General features: G+C 50.1%; 2 protein-coding genes across 7 annotated transcripts in view; one reads left to right on the plus strand and one right to left on the minus strand.

The window, feature by feature from the left end:
• The window catches only part of FBXL2 (F-box and leucine rich repeat protein 2), a 133,970-nt gene that overhangs the window by 115,153 nt on the left and 6,377 nt on the right, over positions 1-12,440 (plus strand). The gene's annotated exons all lie outside the window — the stretch shown is intronic.
• Positions 103-12,440, minus strand: part of UBP1 (upstream binding protein 1) — a 51,008-nt gene continuing 38,670 nt past the window's right edge. For 4 of the 5 annotated variants that reach the window (XM_042955914.1, XM_042955916.1, XM_042955915.1 and 1 more), the window contains 7 exons: positions 11,888-11,942; positions 11,542-11,635; positions 8,550-8,640; positions 7,669-7,784; positions 5,152-5,294; positions 4,374-4,425; positions 103-2,053 (listed from right to left, as the gene is read on the minus strand). In XM_042955914.1, coding sequence (XP_042811848.1) covers positions 2,016-2,053; positions 4,374-4,425; positions 5,152-5,294; positions 7,669-7,784; positions 8,550-8,640; positions 11,542-11,635; positions 11,888-11,942 — 589 coding nt within the window. In that variant the 3' untranslated portion in view covers positions 103-2,015. The remainder of the gene's footprint in view (positions 2,054-4,373; positions 4,426-5,151; positions 5,295-7,668; positions 7,785-8,549; positions 8,641-11,541; positions 11,636-11,887; positions 11,943-12,440) is intronic. The other variant, XM_042955918.1, reaches the window with a different exon arrangement.

Genomic DNA, 12,440 nt, shown 5'->3' on the forward strand with positions numbered 1-12,440 from the left:
GTAACATCTGGACTTCGGTGTGCTCAGCACATGCCCGGAACCCCTCAATTCTGGACTCGAGGGGACACGGTCAGGAACTAGGGTTTAAATGAGACACGCGTGTGCAAAACAATCGGAAAACATTTATTTTACTGAAATGTATACATCCTACTATTAAAAAACCAAAGTAGCAAATTTGCTGGTGCCATAATTTAACCTGCTTCACTGGGACAGACTAATTTTCAATGCTGCTTGGTAGAATTGCAAGTTCGATGAGCTTTTAAAGTGTTTTCAACCCCATTTCTAACACCTGATGAGGAATTCGAAATAGCACACAGCATTAAATGACATTTATTGTTCCGTATATCTTGAGACTCAAAAAGGAATGCTAAATAGACAAGCAGAACTCTAAAAACAAGAGATATGCTCACTTCTTTCCCAAGTGATTGGTACAGAAAACATGTGTTCATACAAAAGCAAAGGGAGATGACAGAAAGGAACGTTCCCCCGCTTCAGGGTCTACAGAGTTACAGATATTTTCAAACTAAAGATGAAAGTATTTAGAGACCGTGCGTCTTAATCCCCTTGAAGAATAAAACACAAACCGTCAAAGCTTTTTACCCACTGAAGTGGTCTGTCTTCTGGGAGGGATTTCAGAGTCCAAATTACTCCTATTTCTGCCCCAACAAAGATAAGAATCGACACGTTCAGAACCCAGACAGCCGGGCACGTGGACAGAGGTGCTATAGCTTAAAGGGGAGCCGAAGTTTAAAAACACGGTCTGCTCCACCACAGGTTTCACAGGCGCCTGCTGGTGCGTGTGGGGAGGGAAGCGAGAACGAGGAGAAAATCGCAGAAGCCGTGGACTCCCTTTGAGAGACAAGCGTTTGGTTTTGTGGAAGACGCACCCTTTTTAAGAAAAAGAGGCCATCATGTGGCGTGGCAAAAAGCCTCTCAAATAATCACCAGAACGTTTACCATGATTGTACTAGAGCTCAATATCTCAGAAGCGTGGGCAATTTTTACGGCACAATTTAGTGTTTCATTTATGACATCTGCTTTGCCGCGATAATTTCAACTCATTGATAACAAAGACCCCTCAACGGCAAGTCAGAAGACTACCATAGTCTTCCCCCTCCCCGGGGCACCTGGTTCCACGGTCTGGGGTAGGGCTTGAAAAACACTTAAGGACAGGACGGTTCAGAGCGAGGAGGGACGGGGTGGTCGGAAACAGGGAAAGGGAGGAACGCCACATGAGTTTAAAAGGCGTGGGGGCTTCAAAAATAAAAACCAGAAACAAAATGCTAAAAATGGAAGCGGAAGCAAAAAGGTTTTTCGAGAAATCTGTGACGAAGCAGAAACACAAAAGTCTTTGTACCTATTAGGATTTACACTGATCCTCTCACCAAGGTACTCTTGATAATGCAGTTTGCTTCACACCCGCCTTCCTGGCTCGGGTCTTCCCCGATCTGGCATGATCCCGTCACACACACCCTTACGTGATTTCTTCCGAGAAGGTGCCAAGACTCTTACCTGACCACCAATCACGGTGTCAGCACGTGGCTCTGCAGACAGACTCCGTGCTGGTTCCACGACGGCACTGTCCCCCACCCCCGCCCCGGGTCGGCATAAGGTTCAGGCAATAAAAGCCGAACTGGCACAGAAAGGTAAATGCCCACGGTACGTGTTTACATTCATTTCCAAACCGCATACAGTGTAAAGAGCCAGCAAAGGCTGCTTCTAGAACTGTACCTACTGGCCTCTGCCAGAGACGCAGGCAGCCGGGCCTGCGCGTGGCCCCCGGAGCTGCACGCGTGCCATCCCGACGTGCTCACTCTCACGAGGATGCTTGGCTATGGCAGTGACCGTGAGGAGATTCGCCTCTCATACAGCTCATTAGAAAGGTCATCTTGTGTTTTCAATATGAAACATTTCATACGGTAAAATCCGATCCCAAGACTTCTTGGATTCAGTCTTCACACACTTTTAAGCGTGACTTTATTTGGTACTGAATACAGTTCAGACTAAGTAAGACATCACTTCAAAACTATGTGGATACCGTCACCATTCTCTGCTGTGGGAAGAGGAAAGGCACGTTACACACAACTCCTTTCGCCAGGCCTAGGAGAATCCAGACTATTAAACCGAAACTCCTAGAAAGCTACACCCTCCCTTCCCAGTATTTCTGGAGAAAAACACGGACACCTTCCCTTTGATTTTGCTTTTTAACATCCGGCCCATGTGCCCGTCGGCGCCCTGTGCCCATGCTGCTGGGCAGCTCTGGGGTGCTTGGGGGATCCAGACCAGGAGCCAAAGTGACGGAAGCAAGGGGGCGGGGGCGGGGGCTGGCGGCAGAGCAGGTGACGACACCGGGCCGGGCCGGAGAACGGCCACTCCACACAACCCACACAGACCGAGGGCCTCCGTCCCATCTTTTCTGGAAATAATTTCTTAGCTCCTCAGAGGCCTGTCTGAAACATTCTGAAAATATCGCTACTTTTGTCTGACGGCCTAGTGTGTCTTAGGAAACAGCAAGAAGCGGTACAGGCATTCATCAAGGAACGAAAGAAACTTTCTCGTGGGGACGGAAGTCTGAGAAACAGGGTGAGACTGGAGGGGACGGCCCGTCACGTCTGACACGAGCAACAGCCATGGCCGTCGTGAGACCCAAACATACAACTGGACTACGGCTTTCCTGTCGTAGACGATTTGAGCTCCGCAGGGGCAACGCCGCACAGCTTTCCCCGCGAGAGCCGAGCGCGGGAGCAGTGGCCCGAGGTGCCGGGACAGTGAACGATGGAGCGAGCCGGCCTGGTTCAGGCTACCCTGGCGGTGGCTGACGGCAAACGCAAGGCACCAGCACAGGCGAAGTCATCCCTTCGGTGCTGGTGTGGACTGTCCCTGCAGGAGTGACTTCCAGGAAAGGGGGACACAGGAAATCTCGGCTCTCCGGGATACGGCTAAGGCTGGGTTTCGATCTTAACCCACCAGACTTATTTTAAAAGTCTCTTCTTCACATACTATCATTTTGCATTTAGAAATCCCCTCCTGGGCGTCTGGGTGGCTCAGCGGGTTGAGCATCTGACTTCAGCTCAGGTCATGATCTCATGCCTGGTGAGTGCGAGCCCCGCGTCGGCCTCTGTGCTGACAGCTCGGGGACTGGAGCCCGCTTCCGATTCTGTGTCTCCTTCTCTCTCTGCCCCTCCCCTGCTCACACTCTGTCTGTCTCTCTCAAAGATAAACAAACATTAAAAAAACAAACCAACCAAAAATCCCCTCCTTTAACCCCCCAGGTGGAACTCACCTGAGCCCCCTCCGGGCCCTCCTTCCATATCCTTTCCCTAAATGACCGCAATCATTTCCACAGCTTGCAGCCACTGCTGATGTGCCGAAGGCTTCCAAATTACATCTCAAGTCCAAGCCTCTCCCGCCAGCCCCAGACGGGGACAAATCACTGCCAAGTTGACCTTCCCGGCACACCTAAAACGGGACTCTTAACCGCTTCCCTGCAGTCACTCCTGCCTCTCTCCTGGGACCACAGTCTGTCTGCCCAGCGGCTCTTACAGGAGCCACAACTGCCCCTCCCCCAGTGTAGAGCCCAGCAGGGCCCTGCCCGTAAATGTGTCAGACTCAGGTGACCTCTCCTGCCTCCAGCTTCGCCCCGTTCTCATGTCTCCAGAGATGCGAGAGTGGAAGAAAAACCAAACTGCATTTACACAAATACTCCTTTGTTTAAACAGCTTCACCGACTTCCCAACGCGTTTCAAACCAAATCTGCCGTGCCCAGGTCCTACACACCCGACCGACACCTCCCACTCTGGCTCCACCTGGTTCACGGGCCTCTCACACTGCGTGGCCTTCTCTCAGGTTCGCACGCACCCTCACATCGCCTTGCGGGGTTCCCCAGGCGGGCAGCTCCCCTCACTGCTCAGTCTCAGCATTATGGACACGACACCCCCTCGCCCAGCCGCTCCTCTATGTTCCCCAACCCAGCTCCTCCCAAAACACAAGCACCCCTACTTTCCCACCGTCACGGCACCTACGAGATTTCGTAAAGATGCGCATCCGTCGGCCAATTCTGGTTTGCTTTCCGCTAGGAGTTCCGTGAGTCTGCTTTGGTCAAGACCTTTCTAGCACCAAAAGCTGTCTGATACAAGGTGCTCAGTAAAATGTGGCTGAAGTTTTTTTTCCCTAATAATCTAGGACTGACTCCTTTTCCTTATTTGCTAGTTTCCCTTACAACCACTGGAAATTCTCTTGATTCGTTTTTATAAATCTTCTTAAAACTCTTAAAACCAGCATTTTCAAAAGTAACCACACAAGAGGACAACCGATTACAGGCACACGCTTTCATGATTCCAGCATTTTGAGACACATGCACTCATGCAAAGTACCTTTTACTGTGAAGAATAAAAAACAACTCTCATCTTGAAAGTTCTGAACCATCTAGAAGGATAAAGCAGATAAATGATTAAGATCCAACTGTCTTTTCTGAGCTGATTAGAAAAGAGTAAAATTAGAAGCTACAGGAAAATGTCAGAATCTATGTATCGTTGCACACAGAACTCAGTGGTAAAAAAAAAAAAAAAAAAAAAAAAAAAATGCCTTCACGAAGGCAGTGTGAGGTAGTCAGAGTTTACACCTGCTGCACTGGGCAGGACCCCATGCTGACGACGCTTGCCCATGACTAGCCCCTGAGACATCGAAACAGCTCATCTGACCCCCTCCCTGGGAGCTCCCCCACCCCCACCCCGGGCCCTGTGAATAATGACTCTTAAGAGAAAGTCCCGGTGTAAGCACTCTTCTATCACCTACTTGTCACTGAATACCAGGGACACAATAACCTTAATGTTTTTAAAAATTAGTCATCAAATAGTGGACAAAAGGAAGATACATCCAAACGCCTCCCTGCATAAAATGGGCCAAAGCCCTGCTAACCCCAAAGTTCCCCGGTGAACGTCTAAGGGGTGAGGGGTGGAGGTGCCTGAGCCACGGGTCTCCTGGATCTGTAGTCCTTATGTCACCAGGAGACCCAAACTCTTGTTATAAATTCTTACAGATTTGATCCCAACTCCGAAATTGATTCTCAGGAGTACTTGCACAAGAGACCGCAGGATTTCCCATAGTTCTTCCACGAGACAGAGAAAGTGTGCAAAAGCAAGTTCAAGTTACCTGGTCGCTAACAAGAATGTGAATACCGGTGGGACCCTGTCTGTAGACCTGGTTAATTTGGTGGAAAGGAATATTAAACACCAATGCAAGTTTTCGAGCAACTTCTGAAGCAACCATTTCTTCCAAGTAGATCGCATGATAAACTGAAATAAAAAAGAAGAACAGCATTTTAGCAGTAATCTTTGATCTGTTTTCCACCTCATCCATAGGAAGATCATCACCCTTTCAAAGCAGTAAAAACCATACATATACAAATTAAAAATGGGAACTAGTATTTCTTTCCCCCCCCATTACTACCTGCTGAAATCTGATACTGTAGGAACTGTGCTGGGGCTCCTAGCTGGCTCAGCTGGTAGGGTGCACGGCTCTTGATCTCAGGGTCATGAGTTTGAGCCCCACATTGGGGGTGGAGATTACTTAAAAATAGGTATAGAATTTTAAAAAATTAACTATGCCGCACAAACAATGTAATAACCATTAACCGTAAACTGTACGAGAGGATCTAAGGTTTTCATTTTTCTTACAGGAATTAACTGCAAATGGGAACAGGGGACTTTTTGGAATGTTGGGACTCAAACTCAATAGCGGTAATGGCTGCAAAACTCTAAATTTACTAAAAATATCCTGAAATGGTTTACTTACAATGGAAGGATTTTATGGTATATAAATTACAGCCGAAGAGAGCGGTTTTCAAAACCGCCACGTGTTTCTAACAACATATAAGAAGAACCAACCCTGTCACTGTTCTGGACTCAGTGATCCTACTACTGGGAGTATACCCTAAGGAATAAAAGCTGCCCCCCGTCCCCCTAAAACCAATAACCGCGTAGAAGACCCACACAAACAGCTAGGGACGTGGACGGTGAAAGCTCCTGCTGTTTCCTAGTCACAGCCACGGGCCACCCAGGGTCCTGTGTCCCTGCCACGTGGAACCCCACAGCAGCTGTCACGTGCACAACACCCAATCCCTCTGCAGTGAGCACGGCCCCTGTAGGTCCCACTCGGCCACAGACCCCAGGCAGTGCTAGAACTTGGCTTCCCAGAACAAGGGGGTTTTCTTGTGTTTACAATAATGGAAACCTCTGCTAATTACACATTACAAAAAGCCTAGAATGTGGAACTACAATTAAGGAAAGCACAGAGCCGATCTAGAGCGGAGCCCCCGAACTACAGCCTGTGTGAGCCAAACCCTGCCCTCACTTGCTCTTTTCAAAACCACCGTGTGGCCCCATCCATCGCTACATACGGTCTGTGGTGGGTTTGGGGCCACAGTGGCAGAGCCGGTGGGAAAGAGATCCCATGGTCCACAAAGTGGAGACCTTTACTACCTGGCCTCTTATGAAAGTTTGCTGGAAACTTAGAAAACCCTTGATGAAGGGCTGAGATGGCCGCTGTTTCCACACATTCCTCCACAAACACTTTCCCAAGTATGACGGGCCTGACTCCGTATATGTAAATGATACACAAAATCTCGATGATACACGGAGAGCTGCTTAGAATTTTATCCTGTCAGACAAAGACTTTCTTTCTTTAGTCTTAAAATTCACAGCTTTAAAGTCAAATGGAAAATGGAAAAGCTCACAAGAGTGAGGCTTTCCTTGGGATTTTTCAAACACGGTGTTTCTCAGAGCGCGACCCAGTATTCGGGTAAACGACTGCCACTGTGGATGCCATAATACAGTTCTCTCCGGAAAGTCTGGGGTGTGCTGCCCTTGATTTGGAATGCGGGAAGGAGGAAGTATTACCACACACCCAACCTTACAAATGAGAAAACACATCCTTTAAAAGAACTGCGTTTGCTTTTAAGGGCCACACACAGAAGAGGAGAGAAGGGCCGAGATTCGTCTCTGCTCTACAGCGATCTCTTACACAAGTAAGGAAGCTCTAGGCTGAGAAGCCCACCCATAATGGCATCGAGTGTGTTTACAGTGTCACAAGCACAGGGAGCCACTCAGCACCCAGCGCTGGCCAGCTGCCTGTCGGAGTCCCGACACAAGTCCACGTGCTTAGTACTGTTATACACGCGAATCTTTGCACATGGGATATTTTAAGCTCCGCCCCCCAACCCCCGCCAAGCCAGTCAGTAAAACAGAGGGAAAAAACAAAAGAGAAACCTTCCTGTTTTCTCACCAAGCTGCTGCCGTCATATTCACCGTTTCAGTAAATGTGAGATGCGGGGAGGAATAAAGGCCAGCAAAACTCCAAAGAGCACTCGGGCTGGTCTCGCTTGTTAGGTACTTCTGGCGCCAAGGGCCACACGCAGAGGAGACGGAGGTGTGGCGGAAACAGCCGACAAGGGTGGCTGGTGGCCTCCCGCCCCCCCCACCCCCCCCACCCCCGGCCGGGCCCCACACTGCCGCCTCTCCCTGCTGTCGGGACTCCGAGCGGCTGGGCAGTCTCGCCGGGACCAGGGTCACGGCCCCGCTCGGGGCCCTCCTGCTCCCACCGCAGTGTCGGAGAGGGAGGGACGGGAAGGCACGACGCCCTCAGTGCCCACCAGTGCCCATCGGTACCCACCGTAGGGTGTCCCGCCGCTGCCCTCGCCTCCGCCGCCCGCCAGCTGCTGCCCCTGCAGCGGGGAGCCGCTCGGCTGCTCCTGGCAGACATAGATGGTCAAGCGGGGCCTCACCGACCTGCAACCAGAAGAGGCCACTCGTCAGCCCAGAGCCCAGGGGCAAGGCCGCCCACAGCAGGGACAAATAACCACCGGAGTCTAAGCTCTATCTCCTTAGGAGGGCTTTTCAGCATTATTTCATTACACGAAAGAATTCACGAAGAAAAAGGTAAAAACGCACCCCTCACACCAACTATCACAGGTGGTCTAATCTCATGATCCAGACTCTAAACCATCGACATGGTCTGTCAGATGCCGGTAAATTTAAGTTTCAAGATTAACTCGGCAATTTCAAATCATAAGATTCCACTTCAATGGAATTCTCGTACCACAAGTCTAGAAACAGCAACGACAGTAAATGGGCCTTAAGAGCCAGAACAATTTACAATTCCGTCGTTCTCATTCACAATTACGAGTTTACGTTCTAGCAAGTGTTCAGTAGTAGTCACCTGACCTTGGAAAACCACGGATTCTGTACCGCTCACCTAAACGAGAAGTCTGTGTTCTTGGAGACGAACCCAGCGGTCTTCAAGAACTCAGTTCCGCCCGTGTGCATTCCTACCGTCTGACAGTCTACTCCGCCCCCGCCAGTGCCTGCCTCGTATCTGGGCCCACCCTGGGGGTGCACACAAAACGGTCTTCTTGCGAGCACGATGGGGCCCAGGCCCCGCAGCACACGGGCACGCGCCAACCTGCCACGGGAACACGTTCTGCCCGAATTCCCCACAAAGAAGGGTACGTCTTGACTTCAAGCAAACCGTTCCTTTTAAACACAGTACTTTACCTTGACTTGAGTGAATTATAGAGCCGAATGCCATCGGCTGCACCACAAATTTGTACTAAATCCTCCTTTGTCAGTTTTAGTAAGTCGGCACCTGGAGAACAGCAAAAAGAGAGATTCTTCTCAGAGACGCGGAAAAAACAAGCAGGACTGGCCGCTTGGAGCACCTGGCTTCAACACAGTGAACCCCCCCTCAAAACCATCGCATCGTGGCCTCCATATACCCGCACACGCAAACTACACAAACACAAGAGTGAGCATACACAGTCCCTGTCCCAGAGAGCCTAAAACAAACGCTTCCGTGTTCCAGGAGCCCAGCTGGGATGCCTGGGTGGCTCAGTCGGTTAAGCATCCGACCTGGGCTCGGGTCATGATCTCGCAGTCTGTGAGTTCAAGCCCCGCCCCAGCCAGGCTCTGCGCTGACAGCTCGGAGCCTGCCTGCTTCGGATTCTGTGTCTCCCTCTCTGCCCCAACCTCACTCATGCTCGCACGAGGTCTCTCTTCCTCAAAAATAAACAAAAAAAAACAAAAAAAAAAAGAGGAGTCCAGAGGCCCAGAGGCAGGTGAATCGGATCGGTGAGCGGGGCCTTCCAGGGCTGTCTGGTCCTAGTACATGACTTCACTGCCCGCCTTGTTTTGGCTCTCTGGCAGCTGTGTGGATAAACAGGATTCTGACCCCAGATAATTAACCTTGAGATCACAACAATAACGTTTTATTTGACAAGAAGAGGAAATGGAAGTCTCAAGTTTTGGGGACCCACCCAGTCTCTCGAGATGGCAGCAGAGCAAGGACTCGGCCTCTTCGGATCGCAACACGCACCGTAAAGTCAGGCCCCCTGCAGCCTGTCGCCGCAGCCGGTCTTAACACGAAGCATGGCACAGAACTGCACGTTATACCTTAAGAACTAAGAACTCCCCCATAAATCACTGGTGAGCGTAAGTGTCACGGTATCCGAGATCTGCTTTAACATATGACACAAAAGGGGAGAGGGAGTGGTAGAGAGCAAGACTGACCGAAGGCCGGGACGGTTACGTGGAGCTTCATCGTCCTCTACCTTGTGTGTCTGAACGTGTCCACGCTCTTGCTCCCCCCACCCGCCCGCTATTAACACTCGAGATTTAGTTTATTGGTGGAACTGAAATGCCCTCTGGGATCAAGGCATGACTTCCCTGTAAAAAAGATCCACTTAGGTATGACACAAGATAACGGAGTTGCCTTTTCTATTTGAACACGAAAGCCTGGCAACTCTCCGGCTTATAAAAGACCAGAGAAGCCCGGCTCCGTGAGGCGCGAGCCCCGGTGGCGTCGCCGGACGGAGCGAAGACACACTGGCGGCTTCCCGATCTCTCCGGGGCCCACAGCCGTGCCCAGAGACGCTGTGCGTGCATCTCCTGGGCGTGCACACGGAACAGGACGGACGCTCGCGTGCACGGCCTTTTCCGGAGGTGAATGCCCCGGGGCTCAGAGCCGGTGGCCTCACCCTCCTCCCCGGCCTACGGCCAGGAAGCTCCAGGGCAAGAAACAGCGGGCGGCCGAGCCGCGTGAGCGCCACTCACGGTGAAAAGAGCTCAAGACTCTCCAAAGAGAAACTAAGGCCCTCCCGGGGTTCCCGCTGCCAGGGCTTGCGGTATGTGCTTCGCTCTTCGTGTGTCTTCCCACGAGGGTTCCAGACGCATCTTCCCCACACACGCTAACACTTTTAAATTTCCAATTTCTCACAGATAAAAGGTACAGTCATACAAAAATGTGGCTACCAGCCAGCAAGACTTTCATCCGGTAGTTTCATTTTAAAGAGACAAGGAGCTACACGGGAATGACTGATCGTGCACAGCACCGCGGCAAGGGGCTGACAGAACAGAACCCGTCTTTGTGAAATCAAGCTCTCCCCTGGGCCAGGTGGGCGCACGCACAGGCCTGTCCTCTCCAAAGGCTCACGCCGTGGCCCCACGGCCCTGCGGGCGAGGCAGACTCACCACAAGGGTACCGCGGCCCCGGGGATTCCCGGGGCGTTTAGCCAGGGTATGGTCGTTAGGCACAGGGTCCCAGGGCCACCGACGCCGGGGAAGTGCTGGTCCCGCCCCGTGTGGCGCATCTATCAGTGTCCCTCTGAAACAGGCTTCCTGCTGCACCGCCTGGAGAAAGCCCCGCTTGGCCCCTTCTAAGAGCCCGTCTGCGTAGCTCGCTCTGCAAGAAGACACTTAAGTGTACAAAAACCATACCCGAGTAGATTCACATCTCATACTACTGCACAGCCAGAAAGAGGAATAAACTATCGATACACCCACTCGGAGGGACTCAAGGGCATTACGCTGAGGGGCAGGGCGGGGACGCCAACCACAAAGGTCACATACAGTGTGATTCCATCTACATCACAACATTCTCGAAATGACAAAATCCAAGAGACAGAAAACAGATCAAGGATTGCCAGAGTAGGCATGGTGGGTGAGGGGTGCGGTAGCACGAAGGGAATCCTCGTGGGGCTGGTGTAACTCTGTATCCTAACTTCGGTAGTGGTTATACGAACGCACGCTTGTGATAAAATGACACAGAACCATACAGACTCATTACGCCCACGCCAATTTCCTGGTTTTGACGTCGTACTAAAATTATGTGAGAAACCTAGCGAAGGGCACACAGAACATCTCTGTACGATCTTTGCAACTTACTGTAAAGCAAAAATTATTTCAAAATAAATTTAATAGATTTAATAAAATGAAAAGCAATGCACAGAACCATATACACCTGTACCAAAAGGCAGGCACGTAAGACTGGTGAAGCCACGGACTGTACCGAAGTCAGTTTCCCACTACAAGAGGTATGCAGGGTGTTACCACTGGGCAAGGCCAGGTGACAGGGACGCGGGACTTCCCAGTACGTGTTGACAACTTACTATGAATCCAGAATTACTTCACATTTTTTCTTAAAAATTAAGGTTAATGAAAGTCCAGAAACAAGTACAAAACACTCATGTACACACACGTGCACAAAACATACCTGAAAAATTGGAAAACAGTCTTGTGTAAGAAGAGAATCTGTTTTTGAGCAGCCATTGTTGTGTTTCCTGGATTGTGGCTGAAGGCTGAAGTTGCTATTAACAAAGAAAACGAACATAAACAGAAAAAACAATTCAAACTTAATAAAAAATAATCCAAGTCCCTGGCATGTTGTGAAGAACATTTAAACAAAACACAGAAACCCTGCAAGTTTAAAGTCCAAGAAGACCCAAGAGGAGCACAGGTCTGACTACCCAGAGACCCGAACAATGACTCGCGGCCCTGGAAGAGCCTTAAAAACGCAGGACCCTTACAGCCTCTGACGGTTTCAGGACAAAGATACTTACTTCACTAGAGGGCTGTGAAACTCCATCTCCCTGATGATTTGGGGAAGAAGAATTGCTAGGGAGAACAGAAGGAAGGAAAGGAGGATTATTACACACATATTTTAAATCAAGACGTTAAAGGGTGAATTTACCCTAACACTGTGGGACAGAGCATATAATCTGCAAATTAACAACGTTGGCACCACCGGTCAGGGAGTGAACAGGACGATGAAATTAAGCCAGGAGGCTGTTTAATTCGCGCCTCCTCCTTCTCCAGCAGTTCTAGTAAGAACTTCCAGTTTTAGGAAACATTATCTCCAAGGGCTTCATGAAAATGAAGGCTACGCATTCATTGTAGTAAGGAAAAAAATATGAGAATCCAAGATGAACAATTTGAAATTAACTGCAAAACACACACACTTTACTAAGGAGCTACAAGAAATGGTATAATGACCCTAAGCCAACACGGAAAGTGTCCGTTAATTAACACATTTATCCATCATTAAAGACGGGGACAGTCAAGGCAGCGGAAGGAACAAACGGGTGCCGCTGTCCTCGGGTTCCTAAGGGAAAA

The sequence above is a fragment of the Panthera leo genome, chromosome C2 (genome assembly GCF_018350215.1).
Source record: "Panthera leo isolate Ple1 chromosome C2, P.leo_Ple1_pat1.1, whole genome shotgun sequence".
NCBI lineage: Eukaryota > Metazoa > Chordata > Mammalia > Carnivora > Felidae > Panthera > Panthera leo.